The sequence below is a fragment of the Myotis davidii genome, unplaced genomic scaffold (genome assembly GCF_000327345.1).
Source record: "Myotis davidii unplaced genomic scaffold, ASM32734v1 scaffold796, whole genome shotgun sequence".
Classification (NCBI taxonomy): domain Eukaryota; kingdom Metazoa; phylum Chordata; class Mammalia; order Chiroptera; family Vespertilionidae; genus Myotis; species Myotis davidii.
In genome coordinates, this window is record NW_006287809.1 from 532,604 (window position 1) to 554,282 (window position 21,679).

At 50.9% G+C, this 21,679-nt stretch overlaps 1 protein-coding gene and 1 pseudogene across 1 annotated transcript in view; both read right to left on the reverse strand.

The window, feature by feature from the left end:
* The window catches only part of CLPTM1 (cleft lip and palate associated transmembrane protein 1), a 38,727-nt gene that overhangs the window by 16,285 nt on the left and 763 nt on the right, over positions 1–21,679 (reverse strand). The window contains exons 3-6 of the mRNA XM_015561204.1: positions 16,097–16,206; positions 9,941–10,064; positions 8,531–8,689; positions 5,769–5,886 (exon numbers count right to left, since the gene is read on the reverse strand). Of these exons, the coding sequence (XP_015416690.1) occupies positions 5,769–5,886; positions 8,531–8,689; positions 9,941–10,064; positions 16,097–16,206 (511 nt within the window). The remainder of the gene's footprint in view (positions 1–5,768; positions 5,887–8,530; positions 8,690–9,940; positions 10,065–16,096; positions 16,207–21,679) is intronic.
* LOC102755916 lies at positions 2,007–2,861 on the reverse strand (annotated as a pseudogene).

Consider the following 21,679-nt stretch of genomic DNA (forward strand, 5'->3'; position numbering starts at 1 on the left):
GTGCAATTTTTTTATTACACATTTTTATGTGTAGGTTTTTTTTTTTTTAAATATATTTTATTGGTGATTTTTTAAGAGGAAGGGAGAGGAATAGAGAGCTAGAAACATCGATGAGAGAGAAACCTCGAACAGCTGCCTCCTGCACACCCCCAAAGAGTATACCAGTAATACTGATCAATCCAACATAGTTTTATTTAATTGTGGTCCTCACTATACTTGCTACTGATTGTTGAACTATGAGAGTGTAGAGACTGTAAGCTCCTTGTGTTCCTATGATGTTTTTCACCTCTCACAGGACTCAGAAGTGAGAGCTGTCCACAATTTCATCTGCATGGTTTTATGAAACGTTTAATATGGCTATTTTATACACTCATGCCCCCGTGACGTATAATTCTTATTATTCACAAAATGAATCCTAGTCGCGTGGAGGAAGCCTACAAGGCCATTAACTTGGTCTAAACAAGCTTCCAAAGAAGGTGACATCCATGAAAGAGAAAAATAAAAAAACGAAAGGACAGTTGAAGGACTGAGGAAGAAATCACTAAGAAATTGCTAAAAAAAAAAAAAGTGATATAAAAAATAGCAAATAAAGTTTCAAAACATAATAGAGAACTGGAATGCATAAATATGTCACAATACATATTTATATACTAGAGGCCCGGTGCACGAAATTTGTGCAGGGGAGCGCTCGCCTGCCTGCCTGATCACCCCTAACCACCTCTGCCTGCCTCACAGGGGACAAGCCTCTCACAATCCGGGACCACTGGCTCCTAACCGCTCGCCTGCCTGCCTGATCACCCCTAACCACCTCTGCCTGCCTGATCACAACTAACCACCTCTGCCTGCCAGCCTGATTGCCCCTAACTGCTCCCCTGCTGGCCTGATCACCCCTAGCCACCTCTGCCTCAGCCCCGCTCCCAGGACCCAGGATTCCCTGTTCCAGCCGGCCAGAGGCACCGAGGACCCAGGCCAGCTGCAGCCACAGGGGACAGTGGGCAGGTGGCTTCACCCAGGCAACAGGCACAGGCCGCCCAGGACCATGGCGGGGGGTGGGGGGCGGCAGCTTCTCTGGCTGGCTGCAGCCTGGGACCACAGGGTGGGTGGCTTCTCCATCTCCTGGGCCACAGGCGCTGGTGCCCGGGACTGCGGGGTGGGCAGCTTCTCCATCTCCCAGGCCCCAGCCAGCCACAGGCACTAGCACCCAGGACCACCGGCGGGCGGCTTCACCCAGGCCTAGCTTTGTCAGGAAGGACGTCCAGAGGGTCGTCCAGAAGACCCCTGATCTAATTAGCATATTACCCTTTTATTAGTATAGTTTGTATATGAGGCCCCTAGAACTATAAGAAATGCATAAAATTCACTGTTAATAGCTCATTCTCGAATTGGCCCCTTAAAAATCAAATTGGGCCCTGGCTGGTTTGGCTCAGTGGATAGAGCGTTGGCCTGCAGACTGAAGGGTCCCGGGTTCAATTCCGATCAAGGGCACATGCCCTGGTCGCAGACTCAATCCCCACTAGGGGGCATGCAAAAGGCGGCCGATCCATGATTCTCTCTCATCAACGATGTTTCTATCTCTCTCCCTCTCACTTCCTCTCTAAAATCAATAAAACTATATTTCCAAAAAAAAAAATCAAATTGGCCCGGCTGGCGTGGCTCTGTGGTGAGCGTCGACCTATTAACCAGGAGTTCAGGGTTCAACTCCTGGTCTGGGCACATGTCTGGGTAGTTGGCTCAATCCCCAGTGTGGGGCATACAGGAGGCAGCAACTAATGATTCTCTCTCATCATTAATTTCTCCCCCACGCCTGAAGTCAATAAAATATATCTTTAAAGAAAAATCAAACTGCCCCCTGTGGGCGTGCACCCCACGTCGGGAACCACTGTTCTAAGCTCTTTTCCCTTCAAAGTTCTTTCTCGTGGTCCCTACAATGAGGGGTACTGCACCACAGAGTGGAGAAGTTGTAACTGGAGACTCATCTACTGGAAGTTCCTCAGCAGTGAGTGTTATTATACCTTTAGGTTTCTCTTCAACTTCATATCTTTCTCAAGGGGCTCCACAGCACTACCCTCCGCTAACGGCAGGATGATGGCAATTTCATCTGCTGACTGAGCAGGAGGAGCTGATCTCCAAGCGTGACATATTCTTATTTTTCTTCTGAACTTTATTTTTATTGTTGATGCGGTTACAGATGTCCCCATTTCTCCCCACCTTTGCCCACCTCCACCCAAGCTCCACATATTTTTCTTTTGAATCCTCACCCCAGGAAAGGCTTTTATTGATTGTGAGGGATATAGAAACACTGATGTGACGGAGAAACGTTCGGTTGTGTCCCCTACTTGCCCAACGGGGGATTGAACCTGCCACTTGGAATGTGCTGACTGGGGATCGAGCCCACAATCTTGGGGTCCGGGACAGTGCTCCAACCAACTGCACCACCGACTCAGGGCTACACATGTTCTTAAGGAACAGCCAGTACCACCCGATTTGTGACATCGGCCAATCCGGATGTCGTGTTTCTGTCTCTTTGCACAGCCACAATGCTTTTATTTCTTGTGGCACAGAAATGGTCTCCGAATGAATTCTTGTTATTTCAGCACTTTTCACAAAATACAACACTTAGACCTGGCACCACCGTACCATCCCTCCAGAGATCGCCAGTCTAGGGTCCCAGCCGCAGAGACTGGGCTATTTTTATATCAAAATAAGAAAGACCTAACCACAAGAATAGGAGTCTGTCTGTTACCACACCACACACGAAACAGCTGGCTAGATCAGCACCAATTTCACAGGCGCAAAAAACGAACATGAGAGGGAGCTAACAAAATTTGCTGGTGAAACTCAAGTACAGAGAGAGATTCCTCTGACAGCTAATTAGGAGACAGTGAACTCCGGGATAGAGACACAAAGAGTGAGCGAAAAAATGCCAACACTCACTAACCTCACAGAAAAGGAGAAACTGGACAGGAAAGAAAAAATAAACATGTTCACTGTGTGGTTCAGATGTAAATAAGAATCACACACTCGTCCGGCTGGAGTGGCTCAGTGGTTGAGCGTGGGCCTATGAACCAAGAGGTCACGGTTCGATTGCCAGTCAGGGTACATACCTGGGGTTGCAGGCTCTATCCCCAGTAGGGGGCGTGCAGGAGGCAGCCGATCAATGATTCTCTCTCATAAAAATATATTTTTAAAAAAGAGTCCCTTGCCGGAACCGGTTTGGCTCAGTGGATAGAGCGTTGGCTTGCGGACTGAAAGGGCCCCGGTTCGATTCCGGTCAAGGGCATGTACCTGGGTTGCAGGCACATCCCCAGTGGGAGATGTGCAGGAGGCAGCTGATCGATGTTTCTCTCTCATCGATGTTTCTAACTCTCTGTCTCTCCCTTCCTCTCTGTAAAAAATCAATAAAATATATTTTAAAAAAAAAGAATCACACACTGAATCATTTGAATACTAAATGTTAATCTAGTCAAAATTATGTTAATGTGCTAGGACTTCCTCTTCCAGAGTAAGAGGTCAGAAGATAATATCTAAAACTGAAAAGCCAAGAAATTGAGGTACCAACTTGTTATTGAGAGCCTTGGAGATTAAGGAACAGAAGAAACAGCGAAATGAATTTGAAAGCAGTTGCCTGTGGGGGGTAGGAACTGGGGAAAAGGGGAAGAGGGAACAGGGGACTGATGAATCTCACTGTTCCGTTTATTATTTGAATTTTAAACCATATACAGCGTGGCCGGCGTGGCTCAGTGTTTGAGTGTTAACCTATGAACCAGGAGGTCAGGGTTCGATTCCCAGTCAGGGCACATGGCCGGGTTGTGGGCTCCATCCTCAGTGTAGGGGTGTGCAGGAGGCAGCCGATCGGTGATTCTCTCTCATCACTGACGTTTCTGTCTCTCTCTCCCTCTCCCTTTTTCTCTGAAATCAATAAAAAGTATATTTAAACCATATACAGTTGACCCTTGAACAACATGGAAGTTAACTGCACAGGTCAACTTCTATGCAGATTTTTAAAAAGAAATAACTGTATTGTTTTTGAACTGCGGTTGGGAGTCCATGGATGAGAAGAGCTAACTGTATGCACTGATCTATGCCATCTTATATAAGGGACTTGAGCATCCTCAGATTTTGGTACCTGCTGGGGTGCTGGAACCAGTCCCCCAAACATACTAAGGGACAATTAAGTTTTGGGGAGTAAAAAAATTATACAAAATAAAAAATGGGGGAAAAATTTACACACACATTTTCAACTGTGCAGAGGACTGGCACCCCCAATCCCGGTGTTATTCAAAGTCAAGTGTACTTCTAACAAGAGAAAAGAAAATCATTTAAGGAGATGCCTGGGCAGAGAAAACATTTCAATATTAGGCTGTGTTATAAGCCACAAACAGCCATCCCTGACCCAGGGCTTCTCAGTGGTGACTCGCAGTCCCATCCGATGGGGATTCACCTGGTGGGCACCCAGCGAGAATGAGAACAGGGGACCTTATCTAGTTCCAGGGCCCTCGGCATCTTGCCTTCGAAAATAAAGGGCACTGCTCAGAGGCGTGTGTCTGAGAATAGAGGGCTCACAGCAAAGCCACACAGGACCATCTGAACAGGTCACCTGGGACACAGGCACTGTCCCACGAGACATCTCAGGGGTGACACACGTGTGCAGTGCCCATTCACGCGGACTGGGTTGACACAGATGCGATTAGAGGTCACACTGAATGAAACAAATTTCAAGGGGCCTCCCGTCTCCCTGTGCTCATTAAATCAACCCACTGTCCATTCACAGGCTATTCTTAAGCAGCGACTTCTACCAAGCCAGGTGCTACACAGGAGCTGGCCCATCACGTCCCCTACAAAAGTCCCCTTGTCCACCTGTCCTTTCTTTCTTTTTAAAAAAAAATGTGGCCGAGCCGAAGCCAGTTTGGCTCGGTGGATAGAGCGTCGGCCTGCGGACTGAAGGGTCCCCGGTTCGATTCCGGTCAGGGGCATGTGCCTGGGTTGCGGGCACTTCCCCAGTGGGGGATGTGCAGGAGGTGGCTGATCGGTGTTTCTCTCTCATCGATGTTTCTGGCTTTCTGTCTCTCTCCCTTCCTCTCTGTGAAAAATCAATAAAATATATTAAAAAAAAAAAAAAAGATGTGCAAAGACATTCACTCCTGTGTCTTCACATCAGTTGTTTTACAAACCAAAAAAAAAGAGAGGAAGGGAGAGAGATAGAGAGTTAGAAACATCAATGAGAGAGAAACATCGATCAGCCGCCTCCTGCACATCTCCCACTGGGGATGTGCCCACAACCCAGGTACATGCCCTTGACCGGAATCGAACCTGGGACCCTTCAGTTCTCAGGCCGACGCTCTATCCACTGAGCCAAACCGGTTTCGGCTTTATGTGTACGTTTTTATTGATTTCAGAGACAGGGAGAGGGACAGAGAGAAAAACATCAATGAGGAGAGATAATTATCAATCAGCTGCTTCCTGCACGCCCCCCCTTCTGGGGATCGAGCCCGCAACCTGGGAATCGAACCATGATTTCCTGGTTCATAGGTCAACGCTCAACCACTGAGCACAGTGAGACCCACCTGCTCTTTCTAAGCCCACTGCTCTCTTGTCTGTCTGAGGGGTGTCTACAGAGGCATAAAGTATGGGCCTCCAACCCCAGACTCCCTGGGCGCAGGGTTCCTGCCAGTCCTTGTGGACTTGGGATTTGAGGTCCCGCACTGGCTTGGGGCACCCAGGCTGCCAGCTGCCTGGACTGTGGATCTGAGCTGCGGAGACTGACTTACTCCGAGACATGTGGACCGTGGCGAGCCGGCGGTACAGGGCCTTCTGCCGGGGGTCTGGGTGGAAGCCACTCTTGGTGAAGTAGACGTGGATGTAGATGGAGCCATTCTGCTGAACGCTCTGCAAGGCGGGCCAACAGAAAGAAGGAAATGCTGAAGCCCCTCATGAGAGATGCCCCCAGCAGCTTCCCCACTCCCCAGTTCTCTGGCCAGGCAAGCAGTGTAGCTAAGTGGTTAAGAGCAAAACACTGGAGCCAGAGAGACTCGGATTCAAATCCTGGCTCTTGCACTTCCCCACGCTGAGCCTCTGTGCCCACCGCAGGGTACAGGTCCTGAGAGCTGAGGGCACAGCAGTGCAGTCGGGATTATCCAGAGCACCTAGCATGTCACTCAGGCACGAAGTAGGAGCTCAGTAAATGACCTTAATTCATTCAACAATAAAACCTGGGAGGGGATAGGAGGGGGAGCACCAGACCCTGCTCTGGGTACTCCAAATGGTAACTGCCTAATCCACGGGTTCCCATTCCTGCAACACACAGAGACCTATTGCAGTGGCCGTGTTATTATACCCGTTTTCCAGAAGAGCCAACTAGGGCTCACACAGAGAACTTACATAATGTGCAGTGAATGGATCTGAACCGTCTGTGGGCTCCTGTGCGGCTCTGCCTCTCACCATCTGCGTCCCACCTCTCTGCCCGTACCTTTGTCCTTCCAGCTCTCAGGCGGGAGCATTATGCTCACTCCCACCACGCACAGAGAACACTGAAGAGGGGTGGCCGCCTGCTAGGGCACATCTGAGCCCTCTCTGATGTTCGTGCAGAGCTGGAGTCCCTTGGCCACACTGCATCCTCCTTGCTTCCCTGCCTTTGAAGTCCACCTCCGTGTTCATCATGCTTCTTTGTCTTTTATACTGTTTTAACATCTTGGAGGACTTAGCTAGCTGGGTAGAGACTGCCACAATAGGATCACTAGCTGATGCCTACAGATAATAAAAAACTCCCCTGCCCAGGGACAGGCCTTTTATATGCAAACCAACCAATCCCAAATCCACAACCCCACCCAGCCCTTCTAGCTGCTTCCCTACCCTGCCTAGTCTTTCCGGAGGAAACCCCAGTGAAGACTCTGGCCTAGGCTTCCCCTCTCGCTCTTTCTGCTCCTGCACAAACTCGGTGCTTCCCCATGTGGCCCAGTGTTACATGGTGCGCTACACCCCCCCCCCAACCCCCCCGGGAAACGTAATTAATTCTTCTTTCAATGGCACTGGCCTCTCCGTGTCATCACTCAGTCAGCGCCATAAATTAAAATCAGGAGCAACTGAGAAACCCTCCCACCTCAAACCTGGTCAGATCCAAGTCCTTGGGGGTGGCTTTTGCTGCCCAGCTTGCTGCCCCTCAGGCTAGCGGGGACCTCGGGAGGGAGGGGCTTGGGTCCTGGGCAGGAGTCTGGTGGAAGCCATCCCTCAGCACAGGTTAGCCTATTGGCCTCAGAAAGACTGTGTCCACACCCTGTGTCCAGCCACCCCCACAGACCAAGACAGAGACAGAACAGACCCCCCCCCTTCCCCCTCAGGAGGCCAAGGAGACCTCCTAAAGGGAAATGAATGAGTGTGCAGCCCAAGGAGATGTCAACATCATTAATGCAGCAAATTCACTGATTGTTCAACATTCTGCACCCAGCCCCATGCTGAAGAGAGCTGGGGCACGGTGGTTGGCAAGACAGTCCCAGCCTTACCCTCTTAGGGCTCACAGTCCCATGATGAGGAGGGAGAGACCCATGTCCAGGAAGTGACAACCCCCAGCGTGGGCAGGGCTTGGGTGGGAGAGCCCAGAGAGGGCAGCTGCCAGAGCCTGAGAGTCAGGAAGGGCTTCTTAGGGGAGGCAGGATTTGAACATGGGGCTGCCCAAGTCCAGAGCCAGATACCCTGAGTTCAAATCTCTCACTAGCTGTGTGACCTTAGGTAAGTCACTTAAGCTCTCTGCACCTCAAGGTCCTCATCACTGGAGAGAATAGTTCCCACTTTATAGGGTTACTGGGAGGTTTACACCAGTTGGTCTAGCTTGGTGCCCTGCACAGAGTAAGTGCTTAATCACTGTTAATTGTTATTTTCAAAGTAGAGGCCCAGTGCATGAATTCATGCACTGGGGGAAGAGAGGTTGGGGGGCGTCCCTCAGTCTGACTTGTGTCCTCTCACAGTCTGCAGTCTGCAGTCCGGGAGCCCTCGGGGGATGTCCTGGAGGGGAGCAGGCCTAAGACACAGTTGGATATCCTTAGCGCTGCCACGCTCACCAGTGTCAGCCCAGCCTGTGGCTGAGCAGTACTCCCCCCTGTGGAGCACACTGACCACTAGGGGGCAGCTCCTGTGTTGAGCATCTGCCCTCTGGTGGTCAGTGCACGTCATAGCGACAGGTCATTCTGCCGGTCGGTCAATTTGCATATTACCCTTTTATTATATAGGATTACTATATAGGAAGGATTGGGCTGCCTGACAAACTAGTGATGACTGGACACCCCCAAGGACAATTACTAATATTTCACTGGTTAAAACCACAGAAATACATGATCCTAGGCCAATTCCAACTCCATCCACATGGAGATGTGGGAGGCCATGGCCCAGAGACTTCAGGAACCTGCCTGTGGCCACGAAGCATGTGAACTGAGGGTACAGCCAGGCATGGAGCCTAATCTTCAGATCGCAGTTGGTTCAAGGAAAGACCCTTCCATGCAAGGTGAGCAGCCTGGGGCCAGAGATCAGGAGCCGTCCCCACCTGTGGAATGTCGAGCTCAGCAAAGTGCTCATAGCAGCCATCTGAGTTCTCGCCGCTAGTCCAGTCGCCGTACACAAGGTCGTGCTGCTCCCAGAAGAGTGCTGACGTGGCGTTGAAGTCTGTAAAGTGCTCGTGCTCTGAGATGTACACGTGCAGGTTCTGTTGGGAGGAGAAGTAGAGAGCTTAGGGTTCCTCATTGAGAGCCTCTGAGGTTGACAGATGGAGAACTGTGGCAGTGGTCAGCCTACTAATATGAATAACTTTGTTGGGTGAAGGAAAAGGGGAGTTCGTGGAGAGAAGAGTAGCAGCTAATAGAATAAATTTTCTCTTTTCTCATACCCCACCACATCTGTCCCGGTCTGAGTCTGTGATGTCTACGAGCAAAAAAACAATTAAAGAATAGCCAGCCTCGCCTGGATGGCGTAGCTCAGTGGCTGAGCGTTGACCTATGAACCAGGAGGTCACAGTTCCATTCCCAGTCAGGGCACATGCCCAGGTTGCGGGCTCGATGCCCAGGTTGTGGGCTCGATCCCGTGTGGGGTGTGTAGGAGGCAGCCGATTGACCGATATTTCTCCCTCTCATTCCCTCTCCCTTCCTCTCTGAAATGAATAAAAATATATTAAAAGAAAAAAGAGAATGGCCAGACTAGCAATTAGAATTTAGGGTTATAAAGGATCAAGACCTCCCTGAATTATCTTCTCCCTTCTCGGCCTCTTATGACTTTCCTGGTCAGAGCTCTGCAGGCTTATGGATAAAGCACGGTCAAGATCTGCAGGAACATCAGCCTCTCCCGAGAATACGGGAAGCCATGCCTCCAAGAGCTCCCTCCTTTCTCAAGTCCCGTGGCCATCTTTGTCCAGCGCCCTGAAGGCCCACTGCCCCGCTAACTAGAATTCTGGGAAACTGAAAACATCGATGTGAGAGAGACACATCGACTGGTTGCCTCCCACATGGGCCCCGACCGGGCCGGGGATTGAGCCTACAACTGAGGTACATGCCCTTGACCAGAATCGAACCCAGGACCCTTCGATCTGCAGGCTGACACTCTGTCCACTGAGCCAAACCGGCTTGGGCTCCCTTTGCCACTTTTAAAGCCTGACCTTTCAAAAGCCTGACCATACTTTTGAAACAAAATACATTAAGATAGTTTTTAAACAACTGAGTGACTCCTTGGATGTTCCTCTTCCCCCAAGCTAGAACCCCCACAAAACCAAAAGAATTTACTTTTCCCTTACTGGTGTCGCTGGAGTGACAGGTTTTATGTGTTGTGGATAGACCCCGAGTTCCTCAGCTCCGAACCCATTCATAGACCTGACAGTTACCAGAAACCAGATCGCGGCCCATGTCACTCCCCCACACCCTCCCTGGCGCTCTCATCTCCCCTGTCTGGCCTCCCAGCCAGCAGTTACCATTAAAGTGTCTTTGGGGAACAGGTTGCGGCTGGCGACGCGCGGGGCTCCTCCGGGGCCCACTTGGTCCTGAGGGGCCTGCCCTCGGCGGAACCAGCTGCTGATGGCCCAGATGATGAAGATCCTGAGGAGGGAAGAGGGCAGGTGATGAGTCCCCAAGCCTTTTCCTTCCGACGTGGGTCCTCCTGACCTTCTGACTCGCACCTGCTGGGGCCTGACCTGGGGCTGGTGGCCAAGGGTGGAGGGTGCCTGAGAAGGCAGTCACAGGGCTGGTGAGAGATAAGATGCCCTCAAAGGCCACGTCTGGGGAAAGACCCCAGGTGCCACTGTCTGCTAGGGTGAGGGGCCTGGCACTGCCCTGGGCTCCATGCAGACCCCCCTCACCAAGTCCTCCAGAAGCTCCTGGTGACCACAGGACACAGGAGCTGGGACCCTTGAAACCTCAGACCTAGAAAACATTCATGTCCCAGTCCACTGTGAGACATCCCAAAGTGAGACGACCCAAAGAACCTGTGCTAGCCCAGTGTTTCACAAGCACAGAACCTTAGAAAGCAACATAAGCAACATTTCAGAAACCTCAACTGAAAACTGGGAGGCAGATAGTAAGTAATAAGTTAGTTCTGATTTTGTTGTTGTTAATCCTCAACAGAGGATATTTTTTCCATTTCTTTTTAGAGAGAGTGGAAGGGAGTGACGAAGGAGAGAGAGAAAAATATAGATATGAGAGCCCTGGCTGGTTTGGCTCAGTGGATAGAGCGTTGGCCTGGGACTGAAGGTTCTCCGGTCAAGGGCACATGCCTGGGTTGCAGGCTCGATCCCCAGTAGGGGGCGTGCAGGAGGCAGCCGATCAATGATTCTCTCTCATCATTGATGTTTCTATCTCTCTCTCCCTCTCCTTTCCTCTCTGAAATCAATAAAAATATATTAAAAAAAAAAAAAGAATCACTAATCCTGAGAATGAGTTGCATATTCTTAAAGTAATGTGACCAGGAGTTCCTGCAGCTACATTTAAAAATATAGATATAGATATAGACATATATAGATACAGATATAGAGAGATATATATATAGATACAAAAATATCTATCTACATATAGAGATATAGATATAGATGTAGATGTAGATATAAAGATATCTACCTATATATATAGATATAGATATAAATATAGATATAGATATAGAGATATGAGAGAGACACATTGACTGGTTGCCTCCTGCACCTACCCGACCAGGGGTGGTCTGACACTCCTGCCAGGGCAGTCCTGAATTTTAGTAGCAATGGACTAGTTTATTCAGACCAACTCTCCTACTGGAAACAACTAGGAAAAGCTTGATAAGAATGAATACACAGCCCTAGCTGGTTTGGCTCAGTGGATAGAGCATTGGCCCGCAGACTGAAGGGTCCCAGGTTTGATTCTGGTCAGGGCATGTGTGTGAGGCAACCAATCGATGTGTTGCTCTCTCATCGATAATTCTCTCTGTCTCTCCCTCTCTCTTCCACTCTCTCTAAAAATCAATGGGAAAATATCCTCGGGTGAGCATCAATATGAATCAGTGTGTGAAAGGATTGTGTCAATACAGTAATGATGACAATGGTGATCTTAGGGGATTATGCTTTTCTTTTTGAATTTTTTTCTAATGAACAAAATAAAAGCCCTAAAACAAAACTACACCAGATAGATAGTTGTTTCCCAATATCCATCTTCCCCTTCTTCCTTGGTAAGCAAACTAAGTTTTAGTGGGACCCCTTGGCCACCCAGAAAAGAGACAATTCCAACCTTACTTACAGCTGGGTAAAGATACAAGGTAAAGCTCTGGTCAATAAAATGAAAAAACAACGTGCTATGTTGAGTTTTTGGAAAGTCCTTAAAGAGAAAGACCATCCCTCCTTGATCTCATCTCCCCGCTGGAACGTGGATGTGGTGACTGGATCTTCAGCAGCTGTCTTAGGCCCTATATAGCAGAGGGCAAACCTAGCAATGGTGGGTCAAAATTCAGGGAGGAGCCCAAGGGTCCCTGGGACTCAAGGGTCCCACGTTTGATTCCGGTCAAGGGCATGTACCTTGGTTGCAGGCACAGGAGTGCGCAGGAGGCAGCTGATCGATGTTACTCTCTCATCGATGTTTCTAACTCTCTGACCAGCCCAGTTGGTGTGGCTCAGTGGCTGAGCGACAACCTATGAGCACCCATGAGCCGGAGGTCGCAGTTCCATTCTGGTTGGGGCACATGCCCAGGTTGTGGGCTCCATCCCCAGTAATGGGTGTGCAGGAGGCAGCTGATCAACTATTTTCTCTCATCATTGATGTTTCTATCTCTCTCGCTCCCCCTTCTCCCTTCCTCTCTGAAATCAATAAAAACATTTTTTTAAAAAGCAAAAAGCTATACAGCAGAGGGGCTACGTGCTCAGCCTCTAAGCTTCAATACCTGGATCTGAAGCCCAACTCTGCCTCTTACTGACTGTGTGACCTCGAACAAGATTCTTGGCCTCTCTAGGCCTGTTTCCTCCACTATTAACGTGGGGCTGACACTGCCTACCTTGTAGGGTTGTTTGTAAGCATTAAATACACCGATATATACACATGCATGACATCATTCAGAATGAAGCCAGCACATACTGAGTGTACAAGTGTTGTTGTTATTTGCATCACAGGAAAAATTCATACAATAAACTTTGGAATGGAAAACACTACAAGGGAATTCTGATGTGGGTAGGGTGCCTCCCTGCTGAGCCCCAAACCACACCAAAGGGCAGGATCAGGCACAGAACTCGTCTCTGCCTGTAGAAGCCATGGAGCCCTGGGGTCTGGGGTCTCAGGAGCCATGGCCCAGCTGAGCCATCTGCTGCCTCCCCAAGAAGTCCCTGATGCACATGGCTGGGGGAGGGACGGTCTAGCACCGACAATCTCTGGGGTCCCCTCTGCCCCCAGGAGAGGCTCCCACTTGAGTGAATATGTCCAAGGAGAGTGTGGAGCAGGGACGTCCACTGGCTTAATGTGTGGCCTGTGGGGGGAGTCCCAACCCCTCTGGTTTTCTGGGTCCCCTGTAAAACGAGGGAGACCAGACCAGATCTTTTTAGGATTCCAGATCCCCTGCACCCTGAAGGACACAAGAACATCTGTGTATACTCGTGTACCCAGTTTTGGGGCCACTCAGAGGCCTTGGGGACACTGCCCTCCACCCTAGCATCCCAGGCCACGAAGCCCCGCCAGAGGACCCCAGGCCCACAGGGACCGGCCTCACCTTTCCAGAGTAAGCAAATAAAAGAGCCTTTAAATCTCTCCCCGCTAAATAGATATTACTTCCACAGGTTCAGAAAAAACTGTATTTATGGAAAGACATATAGTGAAAACTCTCCTTCCCACCCCATTCATTTATCCACCCCGCTCCCAGCTCCGGGTAAGCGCTAGTGTGATTTGAGGATGTGCTAAGATGCATGGAGACTACCCTCAAAAGAGGCCCTTTCAATGCAATCTGCTGGAAGCTTCAGGGAGCTCACAGACCCCTCAAAACAAAGCCCGATTCCACTTTAAAACTCCAGGAGAGACTCTGAACTGATGTTTGGGGCTGCCTGGTTCTAAGAAAGGAAATTAGCCTACACTGTGGCTAGATGAAAAATGCGTATCTGAAGGAAGTTCCTTTATGCACTGATGTGGAAAGATTTCTGAGATACATTGCTAATGAAAAAAACCAAGGTGCAGAACTGTATAAAATAGGCTGCCTTGTGTAAAAACGAAGGGAAAGATAAAAATAATCTCTAGTCATAGCTCCTTGAAGCATGAAAGAAACTGATATATAAGAAAATGCTAGCCAAAACCGGTTTGGCTCAGTGGATAGAGCGTCGGCTTGCAGACTGAAAGGTCCCAGGTTCGATTCCGGTCAAGGGCATGTACCTGGGTTGCGGGCACATCCCCAGTAGGAGATGTGCAGGAGGCAGCCGATCGATGTTTCTCTCTCATCGATGTTTCTAACTCTCTCTCTCCCTTCCTCTCTGTAAAAAATCAATAAAATATATATAAAAAAAGAAAATGCTAAGTCCTTGTTGGACATGGGGGGAGGAGAGGAACAGGGAAGAGGAGGGACAGGGGCCCCACAGCTGAAGAAGCTTGGGGTACAGGTCAGGTCAGGAAGGACGTGTGAGTGTCCTGGCTGAAGAGTGCAGTTTCTCTCCCGAACAGCTTCTCACTGTCCCGTGTGACACTCTGAGGCAGGCAGGTCTGTGCCCCACCAGCAGGTGATCTGTGACTGCATCGAGGCTGTGGACTATCTTTCAACTGTTTCTCTTTATATGTTCTAAGGTTTTATAAACAGTAAACAAAGCAATCATGGCCAACTTTGACTGAGCAGGTGCCAGCTCCTATGCCCCCTATGGGTTTTCATGGAATTCTTTTCTTTCTAAGACATTTTTATTGCTTTTTAGAGAAAGAGGGAGAGGGAAAGAAACTCATCAATGTGAGAGTGGAACATAGATCAAAGCGGAACATCAATCCGCTGCCTCCTGCATGACGCCCACCAAGGATGGAGCGCACAAGCTGGGCATGAGCCCTGACCTGGAATCAAACCGGCAACCTTTCAGTGCACAGGATGATGCCCATTGAGCCCCACCAGCGAGGGATCTCTTGGAATTCTTTTGATGACCTGTGAGCTGTCGGATTCCTCTCTGAGGTAGAAGCTCAGAGACAGAAAGTAGGAAGGTGGATGCTAAGTGCTGGCGGGAAGGGAGAATGAGGAGTTAGTGTTTAGGGGAACAGAGTTTCAGTTTGGGAAGAGGAAAAAGTTGTGGAGATGAACGGTAGTGATGGCTGTACAACAATGTCCATATAGCCCTGACCGGTTTGGCTCAGTGGATAGAGCGTTGGCCTGCGGACTCAAGGGTCCCGGGTTCGATTCCGGTCAAGGGCATGTACCTTGGTTGCGGGCACATCCCCAGCGGGGAGTGTGCAGGAGGCAGCTGATCGATGTTTCTCTCTCATTGATGTTTCTAGCTCTCTATCCCTTCTCCCTTCCTCTCTGTAAAAAATCAATAACATATATTTAAAAAAACAAAACAAAAAAACGATGTCAATATAATTAATGCCACTGAATGTTACATTTAGAAATAGTTAAAATGGTGCCGAAACCGGTTTGGCTCAGTGGATAGAGCGTCAGCCTGGGGACTGAAGGGTCACAGGTTCGATTCCGGTCAAGGGCATGTACCTGGGTTGCGGGCACATCCCCAGTAGGAGGTGTGCAGGAGGCGGCTGATCGATGTTTCTCTCCTATCGATGTTTCTAACTCTCTATCTCTCTCCCTTCCTCTGTAAAAAAATCAATAAAATATATTTAAAAAAAAAAAAAAAGAAATAGTTAAAATGGTAAGTTACATGTAACATGTATGTTGTGTCTGAATTGTGTCCCCCAAATCATATGTCAAGTCCTAACCCTCAGTACCTCAGTGACTGTATTTGCAGATAGGGACTCTAAAGGGGTGATTAAGGCTAAGTGAGGTCATAGGGTGGGCCCTAATCCAATAGGACTGGTGTCCTTAGGAGAAGGGGAGATTAGAAAAAGAATAAGAACAAGGTAAAAAAAGAAAAACAAAAAGGAAGAGGAGATTAGGACACAGGCACCCACAGAGGGAAGACCCTGTGAAGACCCCGCAAGGCAGACATCTACGAGCCAAGAAGAGACGCCCCAGGAGAAACCAGACATGCCCTTGGTCTCAGACTTCTGGCCTCCGGAGCTGTGAGAAATTCATTTCTGTTGTTTATGTCACCCAGTTAGTGCTATTTATTAGAGCAGCCGAGAATATTAATAATGTGGTATATTTTACCACATTAAAAAAATTCTATCATTAAGAAAAAAAAATACAGCTCCCACCAATATAGACATGATGGCCATCCTCAAGGATTCTTTCCTTTCATTTGCACTTTTTTCCATGAACAAAAGCAAACCATGCCCGGCCAGTGTAGCTCAGTGCTTGAGCACTGACCCGTCTACCAAGAGGTAGCTGGTTCGATTGCTGGGGTTTCGGGCTCGATCCCGATCAGGAGGCATGCAGGAGGCAGCCAATGGATGTTGATGCTTCTCTCTCATCGACGTTTCAATCTCCCTCTCTCTTCCTCTATCTAAAAGCAATAAAAACTATTAGAAGATAAAAAAGCAAACTGGCATCTGCTTACCTGAACAGGACACCTTTGATGACCTGCCAGGCGTTGGGTGCTGGCTGGGGTGGGTTCTGGGGCTGGGTCTCCGCTGGCAGGTCCCTCCCGATGCTGCCATTGCTGGTCACCTGCGGAGACAGAGACCAGGATAAGGAGGGAGAATGCAACCGGGCTCAGGGCGGAACACAGAGGGGCACCTGGTCCAGGGGTCAGGGAGAGCTTCCTGGAGGAGGGGACAGCAGCGCTGAGATCTAAAATACAAGGGGCCTGTGCAGAGGAGGCAATGAGGGAAGCAGCAGGGACAGAAACAAAGGTGGTGAGACACGTAGTCTGACTCTAAGGACTGGCCATCACTCCCAGGGGCCGGGGCCCAGGGAGCAGGGATGCGGAGGTGACCATGGGGAACAAAGCAGAAGGGGCCACTGGCCGATGCAAGTCCTGGGTTTATCTGAACGGTCCTTCCCTGAGCAAACAGTTCCTGGGGTCTCCACTGTGGCTGGCCCTGTACAGGGCCCATCCCTTCAGGAGCTCCGGAAACAGCAGGACAGACAGACAGAAAAAAACCACCAGGGCATGAGCCACACTGCTGTGAGCCACAACAAAGGTGAGGGCAACAAACACAGTGCACACCAGCCTGCGGGCAGAACCTCGAACATCTCCATGCGGGCGAATGGGGGCTTGGGGAGGCTGAGCACTTGTCGGTGTCACAGGCCGGACAGCAGCAGGAGGAGGGAGGGTGGGCAGGCCAGCGAGTCAGGCAGGGCTTCCCAAAGGGAGAATCTGCCCTCCGAATGAGAAGCTCAGAAGCAGAGAATTTCATGTCAGGTTTGGAAACGCCCAGAAATTCTTCCCAGGCCTGCCCACTTCCTTCCTCCTGGCTACGCCCCCTCAGCCCCCAGCCTTCAAGAGGTAGGACTAGGACTGTCAAGGTCACCGTCAGGTGGAAGCATTACCCAGCCCCCGGCCAGCAGAGCAGGGGCTCAATAAATACCTGTGGAGTCAACAAGCTCCCTGAAGGGCTTTCCCCCAGCACCCAGGCCACCCAAATGCCCTCCTCCGGGGCCCCCACTGCCCCCAGCCCACTCCTCTGCAATGTCTTCTTCTCTCAGCCCTGAAAGCCCGGGGGAGCAGAGACAGAGGCCCCCTGGCCAGATGGGGCTGCCAGGGAGCTGAGGCCAGTGTTTGTTAAAGGTGTCCTTTGTCACTCCCTGTCCCTTTACCAGCAAGTACTTTTCTCTGTTGTCTCCCAAAGTGCAGGACAGCACCGTGGTGACAGGTGGTCACAGACCCAGGCTGCAGGCCTTGCCCCATCATTCCTGGCCGTGAGATCTTGGACACATCACTTCCCTTCTCTGACCCTTCCCATCTCTGACCCAAGGGCCAGATTGTGAAAACGCAGGTGTATTTTGTTCAGAAAAGATTTCCTTCGTGTGTTGGAAAAATATTTCCTGAGCACTCACTGTGCGCCAGGCCCTGTGCTAGGTGGTGGGACTGGTGGTGGCCACACAGCTCTGGCCCTGCTCTCCCAGAGTTCAGGATCTAGAGCAGTGGTTCTCAACCTTCCTAACGCCGTGACCCTTTAATGCAGTTCCTCATGTTGGGGTGACCCCCAATTTCATTGTTACAAACTGAACATAATTAAAGCATAGTGATTAATCACAAAAACAATATGCAATTATATGTGTTTTCCGATGGTCTTAGGCGATCCCTGTGAAAGGGTCGTTCGACCCCCAAAGGGCTGAGAACCGCTGATCTAGATGGAAACACACCTACAGAACAGTAAACAGGATAATTAAAAATGGTAAACAGGAAAAGTGCTCTGGAGGAAATAACAGGAGATGAAGATAACCCCTGGATTGGGGGGTCAGGGAGGCCTCCCCGAGGAGCTGTCTTTGACATTTGGGTGAAGGGTGTGCTGGGGAGAGGGAACGGTTCAGCGAAGGGGTTGGCCAGGAGACAGGGAGATTAGACAGGCACAGCCCTCGTTCAGGAGCACTGGGGGCCAAGTAAGGGCTTCTAGCAGGTCTGAGCTGATTCTGGGTCAAGAAACGGAAGCTTGAGGCCAGGCCAGAACTTGAACCCACATCTGGCTGGCTGCCAGGTCTGTTCTCCTACCCGCAATAGTGGACAAGTGGGCTGGACACCTTCCCATGGAAATGCAAATGAAAACCGCAATGAGATGTCTGTGCACTAGGATGGCCAGCATCAGAAAGAGGGCCAGCCACAAGTGCAGGTGAGGGTGCGGAGGCATCGGAACGCTGGACACTGCTGGTGGGAACAATGACGCTGCTGCTTGGAAAAACAAGGTCGATGCTTAAAAAGTGAACATTGTACCTGCAAACAAGCCAGCGATCCCACTCCTGGGTCTCTACCCAAGAGAAATGAGAGCGTAGGTCCACGAGAAAGCTTATACGCAAATGTCCATAGCAGCATTACTCATAATAGCTAGAAGTTACCCAAACGTCCTTCAATGAATGGAACGGATGTATTTGCACAATGGAATAGTACTCAGCAACAAAAAGGAACACTGCTAGGGGCAGGGAGTGACTGCAAAAGGAACAGGTTCTGAGGGGATAGTGTTCTCAGACTGGACTGTGACGATGCTTGTACCTCACAACTGCACGCATGCACTAAAAGCCACCGGTCTATACTGACAGCAGGTGAACGGTACAGTGTCTAAATTACACCTCAATAGAAAGGTAACTCTTGCCCTGGCCAGTGTGGCTCATTTGGCTGGAGCATCTTCCCCTACACCAAAAGGTGGCAGGTTCGATTCCCAGTCAAAGCACATACCCAGATACCCAGATTCTGGGCTCTCTCTCTCCACCTTCCTCTCTCCAAAAAGCAATTAAAAAAATAAAATTTAAAAAAAAAAGAGGTAACTCTCCAGTGGCTTCCACTTCCCTCAGAGTGAAGGCAAAATCCTCACCATGCTCCCCAAGGGCCTGATCTGGCTCCCTCCCTGCTCTCTGCTCTCCCCCAGCTCCCCTCAGTCACCAGCTCCAGCCACACCAGCCTCCTCACTGTTCCCTCCTCACACCAGGCACCTCCCGACTCAGGGCCTTTGCACCGGCTGCTCCCTTTACCTGGAAGGCTTTCCCCCCATGTATCTACATGCCTCCCTTCTTCAAGTCTGTTCAAATGTCACCTTCTAGCAAGGCCTTCCCTGCTTAAATGACAACCCCCCTCACTTCCTATCCCCTTCCCAGCCTTATTCCTGTCCATGGCACTTATTACATCTGATCCACTATACATTTTCCTATTTATCTTAGAACAGTCCCGTCTGTTCTTCTACCCCCACCCCGAAGCCCTCAAATAGAACATGGGCTCCAAGAGGGCAGGGCCTCTGTTCTGTTCGCAGCTGTATCTCCAGCATTGGCATGGATCAGAGCCTGTAGTGGGGACAGATTACACATTAACTGAAGGGATGAATGCTGGGTCTGTGGGTCCTGTGCCTCAGCCCCCGCCTGAAGGAGGAGCAGGCTGGCTGGAGCATGAGACTGCCAAGGCCCGTCTAGACCCCACAGGCCAGGAGAGGGTGGTGGCGGCTGCGGACACAGCACAGCTCCTCCTCTTGGATCCACATGTCCAATCTCACACACGATCTCCAGGAACACGCACCAAGGGGCCCAGGAAGCAGCTAAAACCAGAGGCTGGGCCAGAGGCTTCCGGCACATCCTCACCGAACACCTGGATCCACCGTGGGCATTCCACCTCAGCTTAGCCTCTGCCTCAAGGTCCATTCATTCCACCAACACTGAGCACCTGACCTGTGCCAAGCCCTCAGCTGGGCGGTGCTGGGGACACAGTGATGACCAAGACAGTCCCAGTTCTGTCCTCCTGCAGCTCCTGTCAGCGGAGGAGACAGATGGACAGTGACAACCCAGTGTGGGCAGTGCTGGGGAAAGGAGAGGCCCAGGGGGCTGTGGAGCCCTGACCCAGTCTGAGGGTCAGAGAGGGCTTCCCAGGGGAGAGAATGTCTGAGATGTACAGGACTCGTAAGGATCAACCAAGTAAGAAGGGAGAAACCTACGCACAGGCTATGAGGGGGGACAGCTGGCACCCACCCGAAAGAAAAGCCCTCAGCCGGCTGATGCTCCTCTCATCCAGCGGCTCTCCAGCAGGGACATTCAGCAATGTCTGCAGGCATTTTTGGTTCTCACCACTGGGGAGTGACGTATACGCTACCGATACCTAGTGTGTAGAGGCCAAAGATGCTGCTAAATACCCTACTGCGCACAGGACAGTCCCCCACCGTGAAGAATTCTCCAACCCCAAATGTCAGTAAGTGCTGCGGTTGAGCCATCCTCAGCCTGAAGGGAGTCATGACCGTGCAGCGCTTGATCTGCTAGAGAACGTGTCCTTTATCCTGAAAGCCAAGGAATGCCTGGAGAGGTTTAAGCAGAGGTAGGACAAGAGAAGACTAGGGGCTGTGGAAACTCGCAGCAATCAGGGCACCCTGAGCCCTAGTCTCTCCCATCACCGCCCCCCACCCCCCAACACACACACACATTCAGTAATCAACAGAAACTCCAAGGGAGAAAGACCTTCCAGCAAGACTGAGCAGCCCCTGAAGGCAGGGACTGAGTCTCCCTTCCAGAGCTAATTCAGCAAACATTTCCTGAGGCCACCCCCCGGGCCAGGGCCTGGTTGAAGATGCTAAACAAGGTGCGTCTTGTCTTGCTCTAGCCCACGAATCTCATCCTGGCGTTCCAGGTGATATTATTTGCCCCTCCTCTTGGCTCCCTCAGTCCCTGGCATAGACTTCTATCCTTACCCTCGTCACCCAGCGTTATAATTCTTTACACGTCAGTCTTCTCTCCCGCTCCACCGATGGCAGGGGCACAGGTGTGGCCACCTTTGTGGCCCATCACACGGCTGGCCCTCCTACCCAGCCCTTCCACTTACCGCTGCAGAAATGAGGGCCCAGAGAGAGAGGAACTAGCACAAGGTCACAGAGAAAGTCGGCTTCACTCTCCCCTCCCAACCTGAGCTCCTCTCCCGTGTGCTGCTCCCACTCGGTGACATCCGGGTGGGTGGGAGTGGGTTCCCGAAACGCCGGCAGGGTGGCTGCCTGAACTCAGCAGGTTCTGCAGCCTCGGCTGAGCTGTGGCGGGGAAGGTCAGAAACCACCCGCCCCTGGGCTAACTCCCCCACTGGGTGAGTTTGTGATCAAAGCCCGGCCACTCCAGTGCTGACCACGCTGGGTTAGCAGCGGCTGCCTAACTGCTCCACGGGAGGAAGCCCAGCCCGACCCGGCTGACATTCTGCAAGCGCCTCGCTCTCGCTGTTCCTTGGGTTCCCACCTGTGAAATGGGTCTGTCAGTGTCTCCACAGCCTGTGCCCTGACCCAGGACGACTGCCTGACTCCCCCCCAGAGATACAACACTCCCAGTTAACCAGCCACCGTCCACAGGTCAGGCACTGGAAGGGAGACCCCGGATGCCAGACCACTCTGCGAACGGACGTGGAGCCTGGAATCAGGAGTCGAGAACCGAGGGAGCCTGGGTACAAGACTATGTCCCGCCGCGCCACTGTCTCCAGCTCGAGCAATGAGCTTGGTGGCCGCTCGGCGCGAGCATGCAGGGAGCCCGGCGCGCA